At 39.9% G+C, this 26,523-nt stretch overlaps 1 protein-coding gene across 1 annotated transcript in view; it reads right to left on the reverse strand.

Moving 5' to 3' along the window:
- Nucleotides 1–3,764: 3,764 nt before the first annotated feature.
- The window catches only part of Lars1 (leucyl-tRNA synthetase 1), a 56,252-nt gene continuing 33,493 nt past the window's right edge, over nucleotides 3,765–26,523 (reverse strand). Inside the window, exons 23-32 of the mRNA XM_051201129.1 lie at nucleotides 23,571–23,754; nucleotides 21,873–21,963; nucleotides 20,636–20,776; nucleotides 19,525–19,665; nucleotides 18,503–18,613; nucleotides 15,850–15,960; nucleotides 13,564–13,668; nucleotides 12,010–12,105; nucleotides 10,635–10,767; nucleotides 3,765–4,149 (exon numbers count right to left, since the gene is read on the reverse strand). Coding sequence (XP_051057086.1) covers nucleotides 3,944–4,149; nucleotides 10,635–10,767; nucleotides 12,010–12,105; nucleotides 13,564–13,668; nucleotides 15,850–15,960; nucleotides 18,503–18,613; nucleotides 19,525–19,665; nucleotides 20,636–20,776; nucleotides 21,873–21,963; nucleotides 23,571–23,754 — 1,319 coding nt within the window. The 3' untranslated portion in view covers nucleotides 3,765–3,943. The remainder of the gene's footprint in view (nucleotides 4,150–10,634; nucleotides 10,768–12,009; nucleotides 12,106–13,563; nucleotides 13,669–15,849; nucleotides 15,961–18,502; nucleotides 18,614–19,524; nucleotides 19,666–20,635; nucleotides 20,777–21,872; nucleotides 21,964–23,570; nucleotides 23,755–26,523) is intronic.

Genomic DNA, 26,523 nt, shown 5'->3' on the forward strand with positions numbered 1-26,523 from the left:
AGAGTCAGGCATGGTGATGTATGCCTTTAATCCCAGCCATCAGGAAGCAGAGGCAGGAGGATTACTGTGAGTTTGAGACCAGCCTGGTCTACAGAGTGAGTTCTAGGACAACAGCAAGGACTGTTACACAGAGAAACTCTGTCTCAAAAAACAAAAACAAAAAGAAGCACATATAAAAAATAATTGGGGATGGGGGGTAGGTTATGAGCTGGAGAGATGGCTCAGAGGTTAAGAGCACTGGCTGCTTTTCTACCTGAGTTCAATTCCCAGCAACCACATGGTGGCTCACAACCATCTACAATGAGATTCAGTGCCCTCTTCTGGCATGCAGACATACATGGAGGCAGGATGTTGTATTCATAATAAATGTGGTGGCGCACACCTTTAATGCCAGCAATGGGGAGGCAAAGGCAGGTGGACCTGAGTTCCAGGCCAGCCTGGACTACATGGAAAGACCTTGTCTCAAAAATATACAGTAATTCAAGAAGCCATATACCAAAAAAAAAAAAAAAAAAAAATTCAAAAATATACTTGAATACAGCACTGACTATATAGCCAAGAAAGATGCTCTAAAACACAAGGAAAAACAACTGAAAAATAAAAATCACTAACTCAAGAGATTTTTCATCCATAGTTGTGTTGAACTGAGAGCTCCAAAGCAGACACACCTAAAGGAAACCAGTTATCCGTGGGTCCCTAGCACAAAGCAAAACAAAAGGTGGCCCCAGGAAATCAACACAAAGGGCACAAAGCCTATCCCCCCCCCCCCCCCCCCCCCCCCCCGCATCGCTCACTCACTAGTAACATGACGCTGTGAGGTAGTTTTCCTAGATCAGGCTGGCCACCTGACAGTAAGTCAACAAAGCTTACTATTCCTTCCATTTTATAACTGTAGCTGAGAACTTGCCAAGATACCCAAGTTCAAATGAAGTGGAATCTAGCCTAGCTAGCTGACATCAAAGCCACACTGCCTGACAGATATGTGATCTGCACCGGATTCCCAAGCAACAGTCACTGGACCTCAGTTAGAATTCAGCTTCCTTGGGACTGTCAAAACTGGCCTTTCCCCATGGTGAACCCTTCAAAAGTGGAAATATTTCCTTCTCTGCTGGTCGATGCCTTACGTCTTTTCATTATATGAAGACAGATGGACAAATGTAGTACTTTCCAATAAAAATAAAAAGTTTATAAGTAGTAAGATCTTTAAAGCTAGTTAGACTAAATTTTGCTAACTCATATCTAGGAGGAAAAAACTCTTAAAATACTAAAACTTACAAGAGATTAAATAAATTACAAGCTTTTAATAGTATCCCTGAACCTGGACCATACTGGAGAAGTAACTCAGTGGGTGAGAGCACTTACTAATAAGTATAATGAAAAATGAAAAATACCAACATCAGCTTATACTGGAGAGGATGTGGAGAAAGGGGAACATTCCTCCATTGCTGGTGGGAGTACAAACTCATACAGACACTTTGGAAATCAGTATGGCGGTTCCTCTGGAAAATGGGAACCAGTCTACCTCAAGATCCAGTAATTCCACTCTTAGGCATATACCCAAAGGATGCACATTCATACAACAAGGACATCTGCTCAACTATGTTCATAGCAGCATTACTTGTAATAGCCATAATCTGAAAGCAACCTAGATGTCTCTCAACCGAAGAATGGATAGAGAAAATGTGATATATTTAGACAATGGAGTACTACTCAGTAAGGGGGGGGGGGAGACAATGGAATCTTAATATTCCCAGGCAAATGAATAGAACTAGAATAAACCATCCTGAGTGAGGTAACCAACCCAGTCACAGAAAGACAAACATGTTATGTACTCACTCATATATGGATATTAGTCATAGAGCAAAGGTTTACCAGAATATAATCCACACATCCAGAGAAGTTAGGAAACTGTAAGAGAGACAAGACATTCACAGTCCCCCAGTGAAAAGGAAAGGGACAAGAAGAGTTCCTGAACAAATTGGGAGCATGGGGGGAGGGGAGGAAGGAGGCAAGAGAAAGATGAGGGGAGGAGGGAGAAAACATGAGTGATCAGGAAGATTGAGTGGGGAGATGAATAGAGGACAGCAAGAAAAGAATCACATCAATAGAAAGAGCCATTATAGCTTTAAAGAGAAATCTGGCACTAGGGAATTGTACAGAGACCCACAAGGATGACACCAACTAGGAATCTAAGCAATAGCTGAGAGGCTACATTAAATGCCCTTCCCTTATAATGAGAATGATAACTACCTTAAATGCCATCCTACAGCCTTCATCAGGTAGCTGATGGAAGCAGAAGCAGAGATCTACAACTAAGCACTGAGCCAAACTCCTGGAATCCAGTTTCAGGACCCAAAGAAATGGGTCAAGACCATGCTGAGAAACAGCTGACCTGAGCAAGTGGGAACTCATGGACCCCAGCCTGACAGCTGTGGAACCAACATAGGATCAAACCAGCCTACCCCCCCCCCCCCGAACGTGGTTGTCAGCTAGGAGGACTGGGCAGTCTATGTGGCAGTGGAACCAGGATGTAGCCCTAGTGCACAAACGGACTTCAGTAGCCCATTCCCATGGAGGGATACTCCCTTAGCCTAGGGACATGGGGGAAGTGCCTAGGCCCTACCCTAAATGACTGAACATATTTTGATGATCTCTCATGGAAGGCCTCACCCTCCCTGGGGAGTGGATGGAGGGTGGGATGGGGGGGTGGAGGATGGGAGGGAGAGGGAACTGGGATTGATATGTAAAACAAGAAAAAATATTAAATAATAAAAAAAGAAAGAAATCTGAATTATCATACAAACATTTTAAAAATCTGGGCATCTGAACAGAAAGATGACTCAGCAGGTAAAGGTACTTGTCCGGTACACCTGGAAACCTGATTCAATCCCTGGTTCCCATGTAAAAGTGGAAGGAAAACACCAATATATTGTTGTCCCCTAATCCCTATGTACACATTGTGGTACAAACACCTCACCCTCCACCCCCATATATACACCACACATATACAAACAATAATAACAGTAAATTGAAAAACAAAGTATTTGCTTGGGCTCCATAACTGCCAGTCTAGCTCAGGTTCAGTGGTAGACTATGTCTCATGGGAATAAAGCAGAGAATGACACAGCAGAACACCCAATGTCCTCTTCTGTCTGGCACACGAACATATGCATAGAGTTCTGCACACATACATACACATGTACTATACACATGCTCACATCACACTCGTAAAAGGAAGTAATGGAACTACCTCACTCACAATTGTCTTCTTTTCATTTGTTCATTTGTCTGTTTGTTTGTTTCAAGACAGGGTTACTCTGTGTAGCCCTAGCTGTCCTGGAACTCACTGTGTAGACCAGGCTCTCCTTAAACTCAGAGATCCATCTACCTCTGTCTCCTGAGTGAGGGGGATTAAAGGCGTGCACCACCACCACCTAGCAGTCTCTAAGCAGTTTAGCTAACTCCTTAACTGGATATAGTATAAGGAGCTGTGATGCTCCTTAACCTGCATAAACAGTAAAAAGCACACTTCATAAAAGGGACACACCTACAACAGGGCACAGGGGGATGGACATGCTTATAATCCCATCATTTGGGAGATTGAGTCAAGAGGATCATAAGCTCCGAGGCCAGCCTGGGCTACAGTGTCTGAAACATAAAAAACAGACCAAAAAGGAAGCATCCTGACACTCTTGTGTAAAGATGAAAAACTCCTAGGAAGCAGCAATTGTTTGTTAAAAATAAATGGCATAGCACAAACCATTTCTTAGAGGCCCAAAGGTGAAAAAGATGCCAGTTTATTAGATTTAGAAATCAAAGGAGAATTGGTGTGATTATGAATACACACAGGATCCAGCCATTAGAAATGAAGTCTATTTGGATTTAGCTTGAGATTATCAGGAAGTACCTTAGAAACCACATTAAAGCTTCAATTTGCACAAGCTCAGTGAACCAGATAGACCATTGTGTCGCCGATATCTGTGTGTAGCCCGTTCTCGGTGAGGTGGACTTTCTTGCTCACTAGGTCCACATGGAAAACAGCATTCTCAGAAATGAACGTCTTCTCACTGTGCTCTCTCCCTAGGACCGGAACTCGTCGAGGCCCCAGAAGAGGATCATCAAACCTCATCAGTTTCACTTTGGAAAGATCTATAACAGAAGAGATGTCCAACATGAGCATCTGCATACAGTCACTGATACAGCCCAGTTGTAATAACCTAACACAGACATTTTCATCAGACACATGGGACCCAGTCTCAGAAGAACGGCAGCGTCATCCCCTTCCAATAGTCAGAGAGTTGGTATAACACATCTGGAACGCCAAACAAGAATAGTGGCGGCCTATGGCTTAAATCACCTTTACATGCTTCAACAAACCTTTTGTGCTCCTGGATGTACTCAGCTGGTGAAAGGACCTTTTTGACCTATTTTTAGAGAAGTCATGACCACTGTGAGAAACAGAATTGCTACCTAGTTCTTCTTTTGCTCAAGAGATAAGTATTTGGGGCACAGGCTGGTGAAAATCAAAAAGAAAAGGAGGGGCAGAGGGAGGGGCAACGTTGAGATGAGCTCTAATCTGACCTGCATCTGGTCTACTGTTGTGCAAGCTAGTAATAAATAGGGCTCCTGACCAAAAAGAACTAACCAACCAAACAACAAATCTACAAAACAGAAGCCCCAGACCAAACAAGCACTTGCCCTGTGAATAAATTTATGATTCAACAATCTGGACAAAAAAAAAATTTTATTTAAGCAATTTTAAGACCTCTCAACACCAAACAATTTTGTTTTTATATGGGGGGAGAACACTGATACAAATGCTCATTCTAGGACTGTCATTCCAAGCACAGCATGGCCAGTTATGCTTCACCTGCCCCTCCCCAAAAAACACTGCCTACCTTACTTTTCTAAAACTGACCACTGGGTGGTCTGTGAGCTACATTCCCTCAAGGTGTCTCAGGAGGACAAAGCCTAACTTTGTAAGGGATAAGAGATCAAAGAAGACATTAATGCAGCTGGCAGTCGTGCCCAGAAAACAAGTCTTCCAGGCATTCTGTTCTCTCTGAGAAGCAAAGACTGGAAAGCTGCAAGTTTAGAGAAGAGCTCTCAGGGCTTACAGAGCAATTACCTGCATCTGCCATAAAAGCAACCCCTGCCTCAGAGTGTTCAGTCTCTGCAGAAACTATACACAGTCTACTCCAAGACAAAGCACAAGCCCTGAAATCTAACATCGAGAGGGAGGCAGCGGCATCTTCCCCAAGCCTTCATCTTATTTGGGTGAACACAATTCATTGTAACAGCTACTGCAATCTCACCTGTACATTAGGGCCACCAAATATTTTTGCTATAGAAGCAGTAACAGTCTCTGCCAGCAGATTTTATACATTCTCTGCAGCTTTCTCTAACTGTCTTCCCTCATCATATCAACCAATTCTAATTCGGACTATTTCAAAGAAACCTTAACACTCAATCAGCCTCCTAAGTGACAAAACACATTTGCTTTGATGTTTTGCCATGTAGTTCATTACTGCCAATAAAATCATAGGGCTTTCTTAGTGGCCTTCCTATCCATTCTTATCCCACATCTCTCTCATCACTGAAAATGTTGAAATTTAAGTCTGCAACTACACAAGATTTAAGGTACTTAGAGAAAAGATAAGAGCGATTGAAAGCCCCTAGGGACTAATAATAAGAAATGGAGCCTCTCACCTCCAAGTTATTAGTTCATATGTGGTATAGGTGTGAGTGATTTAAAGTCATTATCATCAAGAGTTGCTCAATGGCCTTTGTGGCATGAAATGATGGTTTGAGTCGAGTTCCTCCTGGCTCTAGATCATAATCACCCTCAATACAATTGGCACTAATTGGACTGCACGCTGGCTAGTACAGCAGACTATGAAGTGTGTTACTGAATTGAACTGCTTTTCTATCTTACATACTCAACATGTTCGGCCCCCATACATATCAAAGCAACCCAAAGCCCTATGGAAAGTGTCAAGGTCAAATCTCTTCTGTGGATTCATACAAATATCAATTTCAAACTTCACTAATTCCTCTATCCATTTTCCAAAACATGTAGCAGCTAGTAACACCAAACTTAAAATACACATTATTATTATGATATTATTCACAGTTTGTATGATCAAAGAGATAAGAACCACCCCAGAGGCTATACAAGAAAAGACAACAAATAGAAAGCAATGCCAGCACAATTCTAAGGAACCCAGCCAGAGTTCAGAGTACCTTTAATAGGGTTGTTGATTTAACACCTTAAAAAAAAAAATTCCTGTCAATGGTGGTGAACACCTTTAATCCCAGCACTCAGGAGGCAGAGGCAGGCAAATCTGAAATCAAGGTCAGCCTGGTCTACAGAGGAAGTTCTAGGATGGTCAGGGCTACACAGAGAAACCCAGTAAGGAACACATCACACACACACACACACCCGATAAAATAAATAAAATTCATTACATTTATTTATTTATTTGAGAGGTGTGTGTTTATGTACATATGCCATAGCATGAATGCAGAGGACAATTAAGTTTCTCTTCTTCCACAACACCATGGTCATCCGTCAGCTTGGCAACAAGTGCCTTAGCTTACTGAGGTATCTCATTATCCCCAATTTAACACTGTACAATACCAATTCCAATGTGGAAACACACCCTCTACTATACCACAACTTCATAATAAGGACCCTCGGGTCCATACAAACACCTGTTTTCTTTAAAAGCCACTCTGATGTCTTTTAGAGCTACAAGTTCTTCCTATTACAAAATCTGCAATACAAATATGAAGAGGCATAACATGGCTTCCTACACATTCATACTTTCAAATTTTCAAGTCCTGCTTACTTGTTCCAAAGGTGTATCTGCCATTCTTGGCTATTTCACTAAGGAAACATAATAAATGCCTATATGGGCTAAAGAGAAGGCTCAGTGGAGAAGACACATGCTGCTTTTACTGAAGTCCCAGGTTCAGTTCCCAGCACCGCACACTGGATGGCTCACAACCGCCTGTAACTGCAGTTACAGGCTGACACCTCCTTCTGGCCTTCATGTACACCTGCACGCACATGGTGCACACACATACACTCAGGCACATAGGAAACAAATCTTTAAGAACATGAATGAGTCTTGGAAAACTCTATGTGTATGTGTGGTATATGCATGTATACACACATGTATGTGGGTGCACTCACGTGTGCACATGAAGGCCAGAGGTCAGTGTTGGGTGTCTTCCTTTGCTACTCTCCACAGTATTATTTATGAAGAACCTGGAGCTTGCTGTTTCAGCTGGATAGGCTGGCTGCTATCTGAACACATCGCTTTGGGGTTTGTTATTAATATAAGTGCTGGGGATTCAAACTTAGGACTTCACGTCTGCACAGCAAGCACTTTACAAACTAAGCTAGCTCCCACACCAACCCAAAGCTTAATCAATAATGAAAACCACTGCTGGGTCAAGTGGTGCATGCCTGTAGCTCCAGCTACTCAGGAGACCAGGCAGGAAAACTGGTCAAGGTCAGGGCTGGATAACAGAATGAGGAACCATTTCTTTATTTTAAAAAAAAAAAAAAAAAAAGAGCCAACATAAAATATATCTAATCTTTAAAGTAAGTATAGAAACATCACTCCCTCTTCTGTGAAGTACCTAGAATAGGCAGGAAAGTAAAGAGTGTTCACAAGGGACTAGAAACAGGAAGAGGCAACAGGTTACTAGGCACAGGACTTCCATGTGGGAATATGAAAAGTTCTGTGGCTGGACAATATGAACACATTCAGTGACCTGAAGATGACTCCAACAGCCAAGCATGGAGGGTCACACTTATAATCCCAACACTCAAGAGCCTAAGCTGCACAGTGACAGTCTCAAACAAACACACAAAATAGGTACATTTTATGTTTATAAATATTTTACTTTAATTAAAAACTATTTTTATAAATATAAAATACCTTACCTAGTACACTGTGGATAATACATATGGTGAAACACAGTGGACACTCTCCTCCTTCTAATACACTTTCCTTGCTTTCACAAGGCCCATCCAAACAGTATTTTCTCCATAAATGTGTCTATAATCACCACAGCTGGAGACCTCACCTCCCCTGGGCCCTGGATGGAATCTTCATTTTTCTGACAGACTCAGTAGTTTCTCCTTCAATTATAGACAAGTGTTTCAACAGCTTAATTCCCGACCCTTTCACTGCACATAGCTACTAATCAACAGCGCTTATGGAACCCTCAAAACCCCAGAAATAAACAACTGATCCTACACATAACCACACAAGGCCCGATTCTCAACAGACATCCAAAAGACGGGAAACAAACAACCAGAGCAGAAACAGAATGTATGTGAAAATGAATTCAGGTTTTCTAGTTTGATAGAACATGACCACTCAATACAGTGCCATTAGTAAATTTTTATGCTGGACTGGTTAGATGACACTATGGGTAAAATTCTTGCTGCCCAAGCCTGACCATCTGAGCTTGATCCGCAGGACCCATGTAATGTAATGCCCCACCTAATCATAACATACAATAATTGTAAAGAAAAATTTTATACTGATGTAAAGAAAGTAGTCCAGCTCTTTTTTCTGAGACAGACTCTCACTGCATACCCCAAGTTGGTTTCCAGAGTGGCCTCAAACTTTTGATCATTGTGCCTCCCAAATGCTGGGGGTATAGATATATGACACCAAGCCAAATCTAATCCATTTTTGAATATTATCAAAAAGAAAAGAGGGCCAGCAAGATGGCTCAGCAGGTATAGGTGCTTGCACAAATCTGTCCTCTGACCTACATATATATATGCACATACATAAGTAAAAGTCATTAAAAATGAGCTATAATTCAATGGAAGACCTCTTGCCTAGCATGTACAGGGACCTGGATTCAAAACCTAGGACTGCAAAGAAATATATACATAAAAGTAAATGAGAGGACCAGACCTAGGGGCATCCAGCAGTTAGGAGGCAGAGGCAGAATTGCCACAAGTTCAAAGCCAGCCTGGTCTACATAGTGAGTTTCAAGTCCCCTAGGGCTTCATGGTAAAAGCCTGTCTGAAAACACATACCCACAGTGATGGAGAAGAAGAGATGGGAGGTGAGGGAGAGACAGATATCATCTCCAAGATGAACATTAACATCTGTTGGTCTTTATTATCCAGCAGAAAAGTACTAGAGACACACTTTCCTGTCTTTTATGTTCATTCCAGGACCTGGCTAGAGTGATGGATGGTCAATCTTCACTAACTTGACTGCATTATGAATCAAGGGAACACCAGGCAGTGGTGGCACACACCTTTAATCTAGCACTTGGGAGACAGAGGCACTGTGAGTTCGAGGCCAGCCTGGTCTACAGAGCAAGTTCCAGAACAGCTAGGGCTGTTACACAGTGAAACTCTGCCTCAAAAAAAAAAAAAAAAAAAAAAAAAAAAACAAAGGGTCAAGGGAGCAGATTGGATACGTAAGGGCACTTCCACGGGGTTTAAGTGAGAGAAAACCTACTCTGAATGTGGCGGCACAAGCCCATGTACTCAGGTCCCACACTGACTTGGAAGGAGGAAAGAGGGAAGACAGCTGAGCATCAGAGCTCTCCTGCCTCCTTCCTGACAGCAAATGTAGTGTGACTAGCACTTCAAGATCCTGTGACAACAGCCAAGGACTAACCTCACTGCCAGGCCTTTGCCACCACGCACTACACCCTCAAACTGGAAGTCAGAATCAATCTTTCCTCTCTTAGGTTGCTTCTTGTCAGTTATTTTTTATAGCAATTTCAACACTAAATAATAACTAATACTGAAAAAGGAAACCACAGTACTCAGGAAGCAGAGGCAGACAGATCCCTGAGTTTCAGGAAACCTGGCATACATAGCAAGTTTCAGGCTAGCCAAGGCTGCATAAAGACCTGCAGGGGAGGGGAGAGGGTGTTTAGATTGAACTTAATCACAGAACATATATTCTTAACCAAGATCAGAAATTGAGATTATTTATGTATTTTGCCTAGAGAAAAACTGTTTAAAAGAAAAAAATATGAGCTTTGTAATCTAACAGTTTGAATTCTAGGCTTGAGATTTTCCAGCTGAACAAACTTTTCAAGTTACTTAACCTTTGTGAACTTCCATTTCCCTCTCTATACAATGAGAATAATAATAATAATAATAATAATAATAATAATAATAATAATACTTACACTGTAATTTGTAAAAAAGATTAAAAAGCTAATGCTTGGAAGACACTCAAAAACTCATTCTATTTCTCCTCTTCCTCTAGGAAGAGACCCAGCTGGACAACTTAGTCTAGAATACTAAAGGTATATGTTTTTAATTTTGAATTACCTCTAAGAGACATATATCACCTTACTGTAATTTTACAACCAGACCGGATACTGAAAAAATATCCAATCCAGAATACTCATGTCATTGAAAGAGAGTTAGCCTGGTAACTAAGTGACACAACGTCACCAAACTACCTAACTCCAATCAAAAATGAAAGAATCTAGGTTTCCGGTTTGGGGTCTAGTTCTCTTTCCATGGTGCTACACAGCTATGAGAAGAGCTCTCTCTGTCCCTTCTACTTACAACTCATCATTACATGAGCTTTTGCTAAGTAGGAGTTTCAAGGAAACTATTTTACCTTTGATTCCTCGGTCCATTTTCATTAAGCGTCTGATTATGGAATCACAGCTGTCTCCTTGCCTGATATCGATTTTAGTTGAGAAGTGGCCATTGGATGGCTGGGGATTCACTAGGGAAACTGACACACCAGGCTAGGAGAATAAAAACATAAGTTATAGCACATCAAATTTGAACACTGCCAAAAATAAGGGCAATCTCTACTATATTTTCAATACCCTATGAAGACATGACCAAGACACAGTCAGATATAAAAGAAAAACTGTGTAAGTTCATGTTTACACCTAGATGCATTGGTAAAAACAGATACAACTGCATGTATCAATGCTGGTGACAGACATAACAATAACAGCATGTCCTCTTCCACAACTACCATCGTTTGTCTAACTTCTCTACTACAGGTCAGGCACTGGAAGAAGCACTTTATAAACATGACTCCCACATTCCCAAAGGGAATATTACAGCTGCATAAAGAACATTACTTCATTTATTCATTTCTGCAGCCCAAATGATTGCACTTCTGCAAGCTACACCGTGAGACAATGAAAGAATTATCAGAAAATAAACACAGAAGGTCACCATGAATGTCATTACCTTACTCTTTCAACATAGACCACTGTTTTCAGTTAATATCATACCTATATCCTCTATTAGGATATTCTATGGAGTCATAATTATATTCCAAATCTGAATGGATTCTTGGAGGCTAAATCTGTAAGACCTTTATACTTTTACTAATAATGACCAAAAAAGTAAGAGGTAGGAGGCAATTCCAGCATTAATTAAGATGATGAACCTGCCTGGTTTATATCAAAAAGCAAAAAACCTTGCATAGCAGTTAAATAGTCAGAATAGAAGACTTGAAGACTTTGTCACTGTTTAAAAGTCTTACCCACAGCTAGTTGTTTGGGTTTTTTTTTTTTTTTGTTTGTTTCTTTTTGTTTTTGGTTTTTTTTTTTTTTTTTTCCTCCCAGTAAAAACCAGGTTCAGAGCTGGGTGGTGGAGACACACCCCTTTAATCCCAGTACTTGGGAGGCAGAGGCAGGCAGATAGCTCTGAGTTTGAGCCTAGCCTGGTCTACAAAGTGAGTTCCAGGATAGCCTGGGCAACACAAAGAAACCCCGTTTCAAAAAACAAAACAAACAAACAAAAATACCCAGCTTCAGAACATCTTACTTTAGCTTTTAAAACTACAAATAATAAATAACACTACCATAAGGCATAACCAGTAGTACATAAACCAGAGCAACAACAGAATACCTAAGTCCAGTCCCATTTCTAGCCCTTCATATTCAATTCCTTCCACCTATGAATGATGGGCGTTGCTCCTGTCTATGCCTAGTAGGCAATGATTCAATATGGCTTCTTCAACTTACTTCTGTTCTGAAAACATTAAGCGGCTTCCCAGGACAACAGTCTTCCCTGACTTTATCTTCTGCTTCAGAGGCAAACTTGACTTCTATATGTTCTAGCTAAGTGGATGGGGAAAGGAAAGTCATTAGGAGCACTAAATATGACAGAAATTAATCACCACCTCATCTCTTTAAGAGCAAACTGGTTTCTCCACTTAATATGAAATGATCTGTACAATTTTATTGTTTTCCTTATAAATGTTAAATGAAATCTACAATCTGTTATCAACATTCATCTTAGTTGTTTCATGGCATTGTTCTTTACATAATTGTGTGTCACACTTTCCATATCAGAATCCAGCATTTACCCACCACATAAGAGGAAAAGCAGGATATAAGCTTTCCACTTAAAGAACAGACGCTCCAAACTTTATCATTTGAGAAGTTACATAAGCAGAAGGATAGTTCAGTAACATAACATACTGCAGATTCCTGAATAGATGCTGAGGTGTGTATTCCTACTGTCTACATGGAAAAACCAAATGGAAGCAGGGCACATGCTTAATCCCAGCACTCGGGAGGCAGAGGCAGGTGGATTCAAGGCTAGCTTGGTCTACAGAGTGAGTTACAGGACAAGCACCAAAACAATACAGAGAAACCCTGTTTCAAAAAACGAAAAAAGCAAACAAACAAACAAACAAAAGGAGTTTCTTACCTAAGAAAATGTATATATATGAACATTTAGAGATAGACAAAAACAGATGTCTACTAATCTTTGACTTCATGATCAACAGGCTTAGCAAGCACAAGGCTCTGGGTTGAATCACCAGCAACAAATGCACAATGATAATGAATAAAAACAAATTCTCACAAAGAACTATCCATCAGCTCTGTGTTCATGGAACAGCTCTCAGTCACTCTAAACCTGCATGGTTTTTAGTGTCTTCATTATCATTAGAACCACATTCTGAGTCTTCTAACTGTATTCTAATGCAAATTAGTTTTCCTTTTGCCTCAGCTAAGGGAAAGCATTTTTAGATTCTGTGTAAGTTGTGACTGAAAAATGTACCAGGACCATAGATTATAATTAAGTCAATTCTCTAATTCTGAGGTCTGAAAATGGGACAATTAAAGCCTTCCTATTATGCCACATTCCAAAAGGCATCTAAATATAAGGTGTCACTTGTTTGGGGCTTTGGGTTTTCTCTGTGTGTGTGTGTGTGTGTGTGTGTGTGTGTGTGTGTGTGTGTGTGTGTGTACACGTACGCGCGCACGTGGTAAGCACCCACTAGGGATTCTGATTGCTAAAAGATAATCTAGGGAGAATCTTAAGCCACATATAGCCCATGCTTTACATATAAAACAACTGACAAATAAATAAGGTGACAGATTTTTCTTCTGGAAATTTTATATCCACTCATTTGCTTTCATCTGAAAAACATTTATCAATTATACATTTAGTAAAGTCCTAAACAGTGGAGTTGAAGTTAATGAAAAGTATCCTAATGGGTTGTAGAGCTGGACTGTGGTTTTATAGGAAACCACAGTAATTAGTTATACAATCCCTAGCCCTCTTACCTCGAGAGAATTGGTTAGGTAGACTATATTCTCCATAAGTACTGCCTGCTCATCAAATTCCAACTGTAAATCCAAGACTCGAGGCCCTTTCTTCTCCATGTTTTCCTAATAGCCAAATGGTTTTGAAAAACAAAATCATATTAAAAACATGTTTAAAAGAATCTATTTTTTCCTAAGTAATCAATCATTCTCTCAACTGATAAAATCTTTATATTTCAGCAGGTAAAGGAAAGGCCTTTGATTCATGAGTTTCTCTATCTATGTTTGCCTGTTAATGAAATTACTTGCTCAGAATAATTGCCATTTAAAATAAGATAAATTAAAGGAAATACTGAAGACACTGGAAGGCGTGGGATTTTCAGGTATTGGAAATTAACATGTTTTTAAAACTGTGTATTTAGATGACTGACTGTACAAACTGAAAGGATCAAAGATATCTATGGGGGAAAAGTCTCCTCAGCTAACATTTTAAAAATTTTCCAAGATAACAAATATAAAAGTCCCAGCTATCCCTGCAAAGCTTAAAGAAAAACTGACACTGTCATACTATATAGGTATTCAGATAATCTTTTTTTTTTTTTTTTTTTTTTTTTTTGGGCTTTTCAAGACAGGGTTTCTCCGTATTGCTTTGGAGCCTGTCCTAGAACTAGCTCTGTAGACCAGGCTGGACTCGAACTCACAGAGATCTGCCTGCCTCTGCCAGCCGCGTGCTGGAATAAAAGATGTGCACCGCCAACAACTGGTTTCAAAATAACAATTCCTTATTCTTCATTTTCTTCAACATTAAATATTTGCTACTCAAAACATAACCTTAATGGTCCAACTTCATAAGGACAACTACAGCTGTGTAACACAATGTTACATTAACCCCACATTATTCCTACTGTCCACTGCTTTAGGGTACTGTCTGCAATCAATCTGTGCCTTTTTATAGGGAGTGTCAGTTACTGATCCGTGTGTACTGCAGGTGATCCTAACCTGTCCTCCCATGGTGTCAGGGCACAGAGGCAGGACTGGCCTGATTGCCTTTGTGTTTATATAAATTATCCAGGCTTGGCTAGGGATGTCAAGTGGTGGGATACTTGCCTAACATATGCAAAACACTACATTTAATTGCCAATATCACAAAAAGAAAAAGGAATTATCCAGTCTGTGGTATTCTTTTATAGCAGAACAAAATGAACTAAGATATCACCTAAGTTCTGTTTCCTTTCCCACAAAAGTACCAGAAAGGCAACTTCTTTAGAAACAGGCTCTCATGTGGCCCACAGTGGTTTTCAACTTCTTATGTAGCTGAGGAGTCCTTGAAATTCTTATCCCCATGCCACCACCTCACAAGTACTAGAATTATAGGTGTGTACTACCACATCTGGTTTAATTTGGTGTGAGGGACCAAACCCAGAGCTTTGGACATGGTATGCAAGCTCTCTACCACATGAGCCACATACTCAGGCCAAGAAAGCTATTTTCTTTTTCACAGATTCATCAGTCTTTTCAACATTTGCAAAACCACTGATTTTTTTTTGGGGGGGGGGAGCGCTTGGTAAATCAGGAATATTATTTAAGAGTATATTACTTTTACTGCTGGTGTGGTGACACATGCCATTAATCCAAGCACTCAGGAGGCAGAGGCAGGCAGATCTCTTGGTTTGAGGTCAGCCTAGTCTACAAAGCAACTTCCAGGACAACAAGGACTATACAGAGAAACTCTGTCTCAGACAAAAAAAAAAAAAAAAGAGGCAGGCGATCTACACTGAGTTCTGGGCTAATCAAAACTACATAGTGAGACCCTCCATCAAAAAATTAATTAAAAAATAAAAGAAAACTATGATACTGAGATGCTAAAGAACTCAACTCTTTCATAAGAACTTACCAGATCAAAACATCAACAGCCACTGTTGTATCCAATAACCCAAATCTAGCCACTGTCACTGTAATGCATGCTGTTCAGCTATACCACAGAAACGCAGAAATGCTCCCAGTCAAAGGATCCACTGATGACACCCTAACAGAAGCCAAAGAGAGAACTTCTTCCCCCAAACTGGAAAGGAACAAAGGCAGAGCACGGGAGCAGTAACTATGAGTCTAATTTTCTCCTGGAATAGTTATTTTCATATGTTCACTAATTCTGCAGATAAATTCAAAATCTGACTGTTTGTTCATGTCTCATAACCCCTAACTAAACAGTACTATTTTGGCATGTCATGCTTTTTTCTTTCCCTCTTTGGTCCTAGCTAACCTTTTCTCAAGTGGCTGTAGTTGTCCACAGGGTTCGTGCTTGCTTACCTTAATCATGGCAACAAACGGCATAACTTTCTTCATGTATTTCTTCAGCTCTGGCAGATTGCCTAGTTCACAGGCAATGGCTTTGTTATCTGGCAATTTCCCACCACTGGCCTAAAAATGGGAGCAGGGAGGAAGAGAAATGTATAAAAGACATGCGAGACCAAGGGTTAAGCCTGCGGGGACTATGCCAGATATAGAAGGTGGCTATTTGAGAAGGGTGTTCAGACCAGCATCATGAAGTGCAAGCTCAATGGTTAATGCACAAAGGTCTTTGGTTCTGTACAGAAACAGCATACTTATCAGTGCAAATGTGAAACACTGAGGATTTATCTTTCTTAATGAAAGAAGGCACTCCTAGTAAAAGACTGATACAGTCTTATAAAGATCCTGTCCTCAAGTTCAAAAATCTTATTTCATTGGTCATGTTAAAATGGAAAGCAATACATTTCTTATACAAAACTTATACATGACTACTTGGGAGAGATTTCCCCCACTGTTGGGAGATGTCATTCTGTAAATATGTTTCTCTTATTGGTTAATGAATAAAGCACTGTTGGCCAATAGAAAAGAAAGATAGGTGGGATTAGGAGACTAAGAGGAGAGAGGAAGGAGTAGAGGGGAGATTCAGCATGGAGAACAGAAAGAGCAGAACGCTGGGCCCTCTCTCCGGTAAGCCAAAACCATGTGGAAATAGAGTAATAGAAATGGGTTAATATTTAATACAGAGCTAGCCAATAATTAGTGATAGTAACAGGCCAACAAAATTATATCTAATACAGCATTTCTGTGTGTTATTTGGGGCAGGTGTGGCTGTGGGACAAAGCCGGCAGGGAAAACCAACTCATAACAAAATGAAGTCCAACAACGACCAAAGAACTTCCACTGAAAACTTAACAAAAGCTGGCAACACCACCTGCATCAGAAAGGAAGATGGACCTTAAAGAAACGCGTTATGAAGTTTGCTTTCAATATGGCAAGACAAGCCATTTGGGCAAGATACTGCTCTTGTCTGAACTGCTTGACTTTATGCTGTATAAACTGGACATGCAGGACCCACAAAAAAGTGACTGCTGATTCAAGATGGACATTGCTACAGAGTTCCTGCTTCATGGAAGAAGAGTCTGCCAGACAGTCTGCAGGACACAGAGAAAAGTGACTGACAAACTGCCAATACAAGAAGACAGTTTAATGTTTCCTGCTTTGCTGAAGAGTCTGCCAGACACACTATGGCCTATAGGCTGAACATGGTACATTACAGAAGAACTTTGGGTGACTGACCAGGCGAGTTGTCTCTGTCATTTCTAGAGTTTATATGTTATCCTTCTGTGGTCTTTGATGGAGTTGAAGACAGGTAATTATGGTAATAGTTTTCCTTAGTTAGGATTAAAGATAAGTTACATATAAAACTTCAGACTCACAAAGATAGGATAAATGATAAAATATTTTCTTTAAATCTTGCTAAATGTTATCAAACTAAATATTGTTAACTATGGTTCTTATTTGATAACTGCTTTGTTGTTAGGCCAAAGTTAAAACCCTTCTTTATATTTTGGACAGAAAAGAGGAGATAATGGGAGATGTAATTCTGTAAATGTTTCTGTTATTGGTTAATGAATAAAGCACTGTTGGCCAATAGGAAAGCAAGATAGGCGGGACTAGGAGACTAGGAGGATTCAAGAAAGTAGTAGGGAAGAGTCAACATGTAGAGACTTGAGAGAACAGAGGTCCAGGCCCTCTCTCTGGTAAGATGAGACCACATGGAAATACTTAGATTAACAGAAATGGGTTAATGTTTAAGACAGAGCTAGCCAATAATTAATGGTAGTAACAGGCCAACAAAATTATATCTAATACAGTATCTCTGTGTGTTATTTGGGGCAGGAGCAGCTGTGACACAAGGTTGGCAGGGAAAACCTACTCATAACATCCCACCCCATAATTAAGTGTGTAAGTGAGTGGGGGGGGGGTGTGCATATGAACTCGAATGCCCATGCAGGTGAGAGGCATCAAATCTCCCTGGAGCTAGAGTTGCAGGCAGTTGTGATTTGCCTGATGAAGGTGCTGAGAACCAGAATTCACAGGACTGCTTTTGAATACTCCCCAGGGTGGGGGGAGGAAATTCCCTAATTTCTGATGCCAAAAATAGTATAATTTCTATCTACTCAAAACCAAACAAAACAAACCCCCCCAAAAGTTATCATATATCATATATATAGGCATGTATATAGTACCCATACATACATCATACATGCAGGCATGCAGGCAATATAAATTTAAAATGATATACATATATATGTACTATAATCATACACATAAAAATATATTTTTTTAAAAAGTTAGGGCCAAGAGTAGTGGCATACATTTAATCCCAACACTAAGAAGGCAGAGACAGGCAGACCTCTGTAAGTGATAGGCTGACCGGACTTAGCCATAGAGATGTTGGAGGACTGAGGAAGTTGGATACAGAGGGATAGGAAGAGAGGAGGAGGAACAGAGGGGGATTTCCTGGGTTTTTGGAACAGGGAAAAAAACATGTAGAGCAGGGTCAGTCAACCACTGACTCTATCCTCGATACAAGGTAGCTTTACTGAAACAGTCAACTGACAATGTGAACAATTTTCCTGCAATAGTACTAAGGGAAACCCAATATCACCTCAAAGTGGGTTCGCAGGACCGACAGGGTGATGTGCTGCCAGAGAGGATAGTTCTTTGCCACATAGATGGTGCAGTGTGAGGGCCTCTGTGATGGTTGTTTGTCAGTCTTCTGCACAGGAGAAGAAAAGAAAAACATGGGTCCTTGTGTAAACCAAAGATGAGAACACTCAGCACCTAGACCACCGCCCTGAACAGGTGGAACATACATGCTTCAAACACTTGTTAGAATATAACATGCTTCAGACCCTTAACAGTTGAAACATACAGGCTTCAGACCCTTAACAGAACATAAATACTTCAGACCCTTAACAGTTAAAACATACAGGCTTCAGACCCTTAATAGAACATACATGTTCCAGACCATTAATAGAACATACATGCTTAAAATCCTTAACAATTAGAACATGTATGCTTCAGACCCTTAACAGTTAGAACATATATGCTTCAGACCTTTAACTGTTAAAACATACATTCTCCAGACCTTTAACTGTTAGAACATGTTTCAGACCTTTAACAGTTAGAAACTACATGCTCCAGACCTTTAAGTTAAAACATACATGCTTCAGACCTTTAACAGTTAAAACATACAAGCTTCAAACCTTTAACAGAACATACATGCTTCAGATCCTTAACTATTAGAACATGCATGCTTCAGACCTTCAACAGTCAGAACATACATACTTCAGACCTTAGAACATACATGCTTCAGAGCTGTGTCCACAATAAACACAGCACAACCTATTTTAATCACCTAGTTTTCACTAGTTTGTTATCTGACTACATACCGTAAGGAATAATCCTTTTTAAAAACTGGGCTGGAGCGATGGCTCAGTGGTTGGGAGCACTAGCTGCTCTTCCAGAGGACTTGGGTTCCATTCCCAGCACCCACATGTGAGCTCATGACTATAAGTAACTCCAGTTCCAGGAGATCCAACACACACAGACATACATGCAGACAAAACCAACAATGCACATAAAATAAATTATGTTTAAAAAAAATTGTTTAAAGGATGACTTCACCTTCCCTTTAGCTGGCATCATATAATTCTTGAGCCGTAACCTAAGGTCATGTGCTACTTCCATGAGATACTGTGAGGAACGAATTAAGGATTCATCCACGGGACCTGCCACAGGCCATGAGGCATTCATAATTGAATCAGGCTTTAAACAACAAAAAAAAAAAAAAAAAAAAAAAAAAAACAAGACTGAGTGAGATTAAACAACACTTGCTTCCCAGGCCTTGCTTACAGTTTTATACCATGGCTACCATCTGTAGTCGTGTGCCCCAAGTTCAAACCTGACTACACATAGCACACTTCTACAGTCCCTGATCTAATGTTCCCTAGAATTCAAGCTGTGAAGTCTGACTCCACGTTCTTAATTAGCATCCATTTGTACAAGCATATTAATACCCACACACATATGCTCACTTTCAAAGAAAATTATGTAATGCTAATCTGCCTAAATTTAATCATTATATAAATTATGCATGCTCTCAGATTTTATCCTATTAATACATCCAATGTTAAATGTATGGCTATTCAGCATATACATCACTAGCACAGTTCCACATGTGCTCATAGACTGAAAAGCACAAACACCTGGCTAAGGCAACTGGAGAGGAACATGAACCAGACCAATCTACTGATCTGCAAGCCTAGGAGAGAGAACTGAATTTATCTTCACACTATGAATGCAACATAGCATTCTTGAAATGCAGCTCAATATATGCCAGGAGTTTTATATAAAACAAGAACATTTATGCCCTTATATATTTACCTCATTCTGTTATTTATAGCTCTCTAAAATATTTCCACCTTGCTAACCACTGAAGGAACAATATTACACATGCATCCAAATGTACATCTGAACAAACATACTCAAATACAGATGGGAATAAAATAGTGGACAACATGATAACATAAATATGACCACATTTTTAACACATATACATGTATATGTAAAAATGCACATATCTGATCTGTCTTGTATGGCTCTTTCAACCTGTTAGAATTATGATGATGAATCTAGTATTATCCCTGAACTTCTCATGAGTAACAGTATTATCACACTTATTTATTAAAACCAAACTACACTAGCCATGACATTTAAAACCCAGTGATGTACATACCTTTCCCAGCAGTGTCCAGATGTGCTCACACAAATGTGGACAGAATGGAGCCAGAAGGATTGTCTGAACTTCAATAAACCGAAACACAAGCTCTCTGTGCATCCCTTCTGTGGCCAGTTCACGGTATTTATCTTTCGCAGCCTACGCAGAATTTCAAAAGATTTATCATTTTCTTCATCTTTAAAATACAGATGAAATACTTAGTTTCTTGGTTTTAACACATTAAGTCTTAGTCTTTTAAAACATTCCATAATAAGTTATTAAAAAGGTTTCACTTTATTTTTAAAACTCTACATTATAAAAACAACCTTTTATTCAGAGAATATTATGTCATTATATTAATGATTCTCAAGAAAGAAGGCTGCTGGGAATACAGTTGAGTAGCAAGAGTACATGCCTAGCACATGCAAGGCCCTGGGTTTAAAATAAACCAGATAATTATTTCAAATAAGTCACAGAATTTTCTTTGTCTACCTGGTTTGAGGTTTCTGAGACAAAAAAAAAAAAAAAAAAAAAAAAAAAAAGTATCATAAAAATAACACTCTTTGATGCAGGTTAACCCCAAACTCACAGCAATCCTCAGCCCTTAGTCTCCCAAGTACTGGGATTATGGGCATGAGTCAACTATGTTCTACATTTTTCTTTCTTCTTAAGGCATGTTTCTGTCAGTGAAGCATAAAGCTAGATTTCTGAACTGTTTTCTAAGGTCAGGCTTTGAGCAGTGCCCAGAGAAATGCTAGCATAAAGAACTATGAATGCAAGATTTCTACGCTCAGCACTTGGCCTTATTTAACCACATCTGAAAACCAAGTTACATAAATCCCAATGTGATAATTTACAAAACTGAGCGAAGCTACATGTGGCTCTTTAAATGCCAAATTTGGAAAAATACTGACACCTTGTGGAAAAACTCAGAAAGCACTTACTTTCATGTTGCCTTCTTATCAATTTAAAATGCTTTTGTGCATCAAGACACAGTGGTACATGCCTAGGTGGAGGCAGGAGGACCTCTTCTTAATGGTCATGAGTAAAATAAGAACAGAATTTTCTATACTAAGTAGATACCACAGACACAATGTCAAAGAAAACTATTTTAAAATCACAAATTATTAGAAAACTCATTGAAAAGATTTTTAGTCTGTACTTTAGACATGCAATTATTTCACAGCAAGAATAAAAAGGGGAAAACATAGTGTATTAATGCTGACATGTTTTAGACACCAAAATAATAGCATACCTGAAACTCAAAAAAACCTGTTTTCAAAGCTTCTTTAAACATCATCTTTTCGTAGTTTTGATCTGTTTTTATAATTCCTGCATTCATTTCACTATTGAATAGGGAAAGAAAATCTATTCAGTTTAACCACAACTACATATTTTATGTATTTTAAACATTATTGTATATTTATATTTTATATTATATATTTATGACATAAACTTGTACTTATGTATTTTATAGACACATATAAACATATATATAACTATTACATAGATCAATAATCAGAAAAATGAGAAAGACACCAAAAACATTACAAATTGTTCACTGAAACCAGGGGATGGCTCAGTGAGTGAACTGGCTGCCATACAAGCATGGCGGCTAAGCTCAGATGCTCAGAGCTCAACTAAAGCCAGATGATATAGTACATGTCTGTAATATCAGTGCACCAAGGTGAGATGGGAGGCAGAAACAGGAGAATCCCAGGAAGCCCCCAGTACAGCTAGCCTGGCATATATAAGATAGAAGGCAAGGACCAAAGGACCAATGCCTGAGGTTATTTTCTGACACACACACACACACACACACACACACACACACACACACTTACTTTCTAAATTTTTGCTTTTAAAAATAATTGCCCAATATAAACCTGCTTCTTCCTCCTTAAAACTATTTGTCTACCCACTTATATGCTTTCACTATCCAGGGTTCCTACTTACAATAACACCCTTCACAGTGTTGTTGTTTGTTAAGTTTCTTGGCGGTACTGGACATCATGGCCTGTAATCCAGGTACTTGGGAGGTTTAGGCAAGAGTGTACCAAATTCAAGACCAGTCTAGAGTAAGTGTGAGATCCTGTCTCCCCAAACACATCCTCACTAAAATCACTGTTAATGATCCTTAAATACACTATGAAAATCACCTAACTAGGTAGGGTGGCAAACAGGATTTACACATGTGAAGTAATAGATACCAGCTATTAGGAAACACATCTCTTGCCACCCCAGATTTAATCTGACCTGAGCTGGCCCTGATCTATTTCATATCTTGGCTCTGACCTACATATATTGTCTGTCAAATACCATACCCTTCCCAAGGATTATACATGTTTTCTCCCTTCTGCCTAAAACTACTGTCTTTTTTTTTTTTTCCAGAAACCCAGAATTCGCACGTCTCCCTGAGTCCTCCTTACACTGACTACTGAATTCCCGAATTCCCAGTTAGCAGGCGCTTTATCCTCTCAGCAAGTCTTACTCATCTTTGTATTCTTACTCATCACTCCCAATACAAGACCAACAAATGTCTTGAATTTTTTTTTGAAGGTATTTCTCCTTTTCTCTTAACCTGTTTTTCCTGTCACCATTTCATGCTACTGTAATGGGAGACACTGAGAGAAAGGCTATGCAGAGGCTCTGGAGATACAGACAAATTCATATCCCAAGGTTCCTATTACTACATTAAGGTATTTAATGAAATAACTAATAAGCCTCAGTCTCCTCATCTCCAAAGCTGAGCGAGCTACACTGTTAGCACATGAGGCTGCTTTGAGGCTAGAGTCAGATTAAAGTACCTAGCACAGAGAGGCCCTCAACAAATAGCAGTCATTGCCATTATTTAACTTTTCTTAGAATGAAGAAAGGCACTCTGAAGAAACAGACACTCTGAAAACCTGGAGGACTCAGCAACTCCTATGGCATAGCACTGGCCCAGGATTACCTGGCAAATACACGATCATTGAACGAGTTGGCAGGTCCACTTCTGAGGCTGCTGCGGTTGGCAAGCATTTCTTTGACCCACTCCACCCAAGTGTACAAACGGAGGATACCTGCATCTGCCATGGTTTCCACGAAATTGGCATCTTCAACAGTGTCACCTGCATCAGCCAGAGCCAGGCGCATTCCTGAAAGAAAACAAAATAGTCACTTAAAAACATGGTTACTGGCTGGGCGATGGTGGCACACACCTTTAATCCCGGAGGCAGAGGCAGGTGGATCTCTGAGTTCCAGGTCAGTCAGCTCTATAGAGAGAAACTGTCTTGAAAAACATGGAGAGAGAGAGAGAGAGAGAAAGCACATGCACGCACATATGAGTGCGCACACATATGTATGTATATATGCGCATCTATACACACACACATATATATATAAATACACACACACACACACACACACACACATACACTGATGGCCAGGCATAGTAGCAAACACCTGCAACCCTAGCACTTGGGAGCTAGAAGCAGAAGTTGATGGTCATTCTTGGCAACATAGAAAGTTTGAAGCCAGTCCAAGCTATACAAGATACTGTCTCAAAAAAAAGACAAAACAAAACATATTCACATTCTAGGAAAAAAATGCATACAGCTAGGTACACTGCAATCCTTAACATATAAATTAAGAAGTAATAAATGTTATGTATGACTGTCCTGGATCAACACAAAAATATAACTTTCAACTATTTAAAATATTTTTTGTATCCTCTGTGCCACATTTGTATTATTTGTATACATTTGTATCTGTTTCCACACACTCAGGACAAGGTGTTTCTTCCCAGGCATGCTGAGATGATAATGGTATTAAGGCATAGTTCTTGTTATCTGGAGTGAGACAATCAACTAAGGCTGAGCCTTCAGGATTAAAAGTGTCTGTAGAAGGCAGTCTTCATTTCTGTGGTATGGGATGGCATGCCTACTAGATTAATGGGGTTTATCACATGAATATGAAGATACCCTGAAAACAGTTAAAGATCTAGAAGAAAATTTACAGTCCTTGAGATTAGTGCACAAAGGTCGAGATTGTCAGCAAAAGGGTTGTCTGGCCTTTGTTATGTGTAGTTAGAAATGGATCTGAAGCCAAGATTGCAGCTAAAGCGGGAAGTAGTTTGTATAAATGGGACAGTTATAACAAGAAACAGAGATGTGGCTAGCATCTTCTGTGTTAGCCTCTGATTTGGCAAGTAAATTAGATAAATAAGAGGATGAGATGGAGGTGCCGGCTTGCCAATTGTTAAGGCTTAGAGGTCAGAAGGAAAAAATGACAAGTTAGATCTGTGCTTAGAAGGCCTTCCTTGGATCCAAGAACTTGGAACCCATTGGAAGATTCAGAGTGAGGAGGAAGGGGAGAGCATGGTAAAAAATGATAAAAGATACCCCCTCAAGTGCAATTTAACAGAAAAAAAGGGATAATCTGTAATCCAGTGTGCAGATGGGAGAATTAACAATGGTCCCATGCAAAATTTTTTTTTTTTTTTTTTTTTTTTAATAGTGTGATCAGGAAATAGTCAGCATCTGAACCACTGGAACTGGGAAGATTTTAAACAAGCAATGAAAGAGCCTGCATCAGGCTGGCCTGTGAGGCTGTGGGACATGGAGTGGACGGGATCAGTCTAATGCTATGGAGGCAGAGAAACTGAGTTATGTAACTTCTCATCCCTCCTTAAGAAAAATGCTGCATAACCTGTGGCAGTGTGAGGGAAATCAGCCCTTGGATTGGCTTATCCAAGTCATTAGGAACACTTGGTTATCTCTGTCCAAAGTCCCCATAAATAGCGGGGTTGAGGACCATAGGGTAAGGGCAGACACTATTGAGGGAATTAGGAATAAGAGAAGCTGTGTTTGAACCCCAGTTTACTGGACCACAGAGATTGTGTTCACAGAGAAGTTAGAGAAAAGGATGACCCAGCAGGAACCTCACAGCTAATATGGAGCTTTTGTGGCTTTTCTCAGTCCTTTGGTGAGGCAAGATCTTTATAATGTAGAGAAGGAAGGCTCTGGAAGCTCCCTGACTTAGACCAGCATATGATGAGTGTCCGTAAAGTAAAAGAACAAGCTAGAGGCAATAAGGGAAATGTAAAGCAGAAGGAAGAAGTCTGTCTGGGTTGCTCAAAGACAGATATGGCAGGGTGTGTGTTGTGCTTAAGTTCTTAAGAAAAAAGTTGATAGAAAGCCAAACTGTGCTAACAAGCTTCTTGAAGGCTTTTAAGCCTAAAGAGCAGTCCACAGAAGACATCCATGATAGAACAATGCTATAAAGATGATCAAGCCTGTCCCAGGGGCGAGTCATTATCCTCCCAGACTAGCAAAAGGTTATGCTAGGGCTGGAAATGATTTGCCCAGTCAAGAACTCCCCAAAGAACCAGGTATGGTGAATGGGGAGGCTCTAAGCCACTGTGCCAACCCAAGGCCTCTCTTACCAAGGGAGGCAGCAGGTACACAGGGGAAAGCATGGCCACATTCGCCTTTAACAGTCCTACTGAGTTTATCAGGTTTGGAGAAATGTAGGAAGGCTCCATGGAAAAGCTCAGGAAATGGAAACATTATGGCTCGGAGAGAAAAACTAGGGATTAGAGGGAGCTAATTAAATTTGTGTCTCCTATCTGGACTTTCTACCCAACCTTGAACTGTGGTAAAGGCAACTAATACTAATGGATGGAATCTTTCTATACCAGATAGGACTTTGCTTATGTTTGACTTTTTAGTACCTTCTTAGCTGTGAACCTATGGGGTCACCTGACTCTTGCTGGGAACAGATGACAACTATTCGTTATAGAATGATGGTTCAGGATGTTGCCTTGTCCTACCCAACCTCTGGAGAAGGTTTTGTTATATAGATGACACAATGCTAACCTCTAAGGTTTTGCAGATTTGGAAAGCCATTAAAAAGACAACTAGGTA

The sequence above is a fragment of the Phodopus roborovskii genome, unplaced genomic scaffold (genome assembly GCF_943737965.1).
Source record: "Phodopus roborovskii unplaced genomic scaffold, PHOROB, whole genome shotgun sequence".
In the NCBI taxonomy this organism is placed as follows: domain Eukaryota; kingdom Metazoa; phylum Chordata; class Mammalia; order Rodentia; family Cricetidae; genus Phodopus; species Phodopus roborovskii.